Raw genomic sequence first — 2,414 nt, forward strand, 5'->3', positions numbered from 1 at the left:
ACATAATTTTCTTAAACCACCTGAAGTAGATGTCACTTCCACGCGAAAACAAAACAAAAAGCCATTTTCCCCCCCATATCTGTCCCTTTTTTTGCAGCATTTTCTTACAATTATTTTACAGTAATATCATAATATATAAAGCATTTTTTAACCACCTGAAAGAGATGTCACTTCCACGCAAAAAACCGAAAAGCCATTTTTTATCCCCATATCTGTCACTTTTTTTTGCAGCATTTTCGAACAATTATTTTACAGTAATATGTAAAGCATTTGTTTTAACCACCTGAAGTAGATGTCACTTCCACGCGAAATAAACGAGAAGCCACCCCCAGCCCCCCATATTTTTTCACTTATGCAGCATTTTAAACAATTTACAATAATATCACAATATATAAATAAGTAAAGCCATATCACATATAATATAAACCACTTTTTATGCAATAAAAAGCTGTAATATATAAAAATAACAACAAAAAAAGACATAATAGCACAAATAAATGAGTCGTGTTTACCTCGGCGTCGTGGACAAGTCCGGGAAAGGTTGCTGACATTGTGCTTTCTCCCCCCCTAAAAAAAACCGACCAGTTTTTCCCCCTCCTCTCCGATGGTTTTTTAATAAAAACGCGTTAAAATCCCCCGGTAAAAGTGCGCGACGAATAGACCAAGTCGTCCTCGAGTGCTGTGAGTCGGTGTGAGGGCAGCAAGGCGCGCGTCTCCCCTCTGCACGGACGGGGCTGGCGCGCAGATTTTGTACTTGCGGGGGTATTTCTCGGCTGATGTCGTAGGTCCCTTGGTAATATAGAAGTTTGGAAAAATTAAGCATCAGCACTGAGGAACGGGGAGGACAATAGAAGGCGCGCAGCATCCCAGGAGACGAGGAATAAATATTGTATCTTCGCCTTGATAAGGAGCCAACACGCTGCTTTTAACGTTTTCACGCACTTTTCGTGGACATTTTCGCTGCTTTTTCCCCCCCTTGCCGTGCACGGGGCTTCTGCGTCTTTCAATATTATATTATTCCCCTCCCCATTCCTATAAGCCTGTTTTTATTTTACAAACGGATTTTCAACAACAATGTAAGTTTATAATATATACATTGGGATATTTCAACAGTGAATTGTGATGATTCGATATATTCGATACAGCTAATATTTATTTTTCATTGTTTGAGGTGCGTTTGCGTGCATATTTTCAAACGGAAAATGACATTGCACACATTTTTTTCCACATACATTCGTTCATTTAGATTTTTTTTTCCAAAAGATTAACCACCATTTTTGTATTTATATTTATATTCTTTTTTTCTGTTGCTAAGCAGTGCTTTTTGATTTTTTTTTATTATGATTACGCATGTTTTTCCACCAATAATTTTTGTTTACTATGTTTGCATTCAATTATGACTTTTGCAGTATATTTTAACGTTTTAATAACATTAAGTATATTTTAACGTTTTAATACCCCCCCCAAAAAATAGCCACATGTTTGATCTTGATTTTTTTTACTATATTTGCATTCAATTATATGACTTTTGCAGTATATTTTAACGTTTTAATAAAATAAAGTATATTTTAACGTTTTAATACCCCTCTCAAAAAATAGCCACATGTTTGATCTTAATTTTTAATACTATATTTGCATTAAATTCTATGACTTTTGCAGTATATTTTAACGTTTTAATAAATAAAGTATATTTTAACGTTTTAATAATCCCCCCTAAAAAATAGCCACATATTTGATCTTTGTTTTTTTTTAAACTATATTTGCATTCAATTCTATGACTTTTGCAGTATATTTTAACGTTTTAATAAAATAAAGTATATATTAACGTTTTAATAATCCCCCCGCAAAAATAGCCACATGTTTGATCTCTGCAGCCTGGGAGAGACCACATATATGCTCTCTGTTTGCCTTTGCATGCAATACAGATACTCGGCAAAAGCAAAGAATATCTCTCACATGATCCACAGCCTGGAGAGCAGCAAAATGCAACTGTAACCGGGAGGAAGGAGGAGGAGAAGGGAGGGGTGGAAGATGCACTAACTGTCACATTCTTTGCCCATCAAAACAAATAGAGAGAGACCATCGTGTAGTCGAGCTAAGCCCCAATCAGCCTTGTTTAGTGTTGTTTCTATTGGCCGTCAGCTGTAAGCGAGGCTGCGCTCCTCGTGTGATTTTATTAAAAGTGCAGACATATGAGGCATGCTGACGCCCAGACGCCATCATTGACTCTGCACTTTAATTAAGCAACTATTTAACCCTCTCCATCTGTTCCTGCAGGCATGCGTCTCTGCCCTACAACAACAACAATAACAATACTTTTAATAAGGATGCATGGCAAAGTACAATTCCATTGAATTTTCTGCGACGTGCATGCATGTGTCTTTATGTTTCCGTGCCCCCCTTTTGCAACACCT

The 2,414-nt window shown here is 36.7% G+C and overlaps 1 protein-coding gene across 1 annotated transcript in view; it reads right to left on the reverse strand.

The window, feature by feature from the left end:
* Nucleotides 1-949, reverse strand: part of tfap2d (transcription factor AP-2 delta (activating enhancer binding protein 2 delta)) — a 44,698-nt gene extending 43,749 nt beyond the window's left edge. Inside the window, exon 1 of the mRNA XM_061987189.2 lies at nt 513-949. Coding sequence (XP_061843173.1) covers nt 513-551 — 39 coding nt within the window. The 5' untranslated portion in view covers nt 552-949. The remainder of the gene's footprint in view (nt 1-512) is intronic.
* Nucleotides 950-2,414: the final 1,465 nt, after the last annotated feature.

This window comes from Nerophis lumbriciformis, linkage group LG26 (assembly GCF_033978685.3).
Source record: "Nerophis lumbriciformis linkage group LG26, RoL_Nlum_v2.1, whole genome shotgun sequence".
Taxonomy (NCBI): domain Eukaryota; kingdom Metazoa; phylum Chordata; class Actinopteri; order Syngnathiformes; family Syngnathidae; genus Nerophis; species Nerophis lumbriciformis.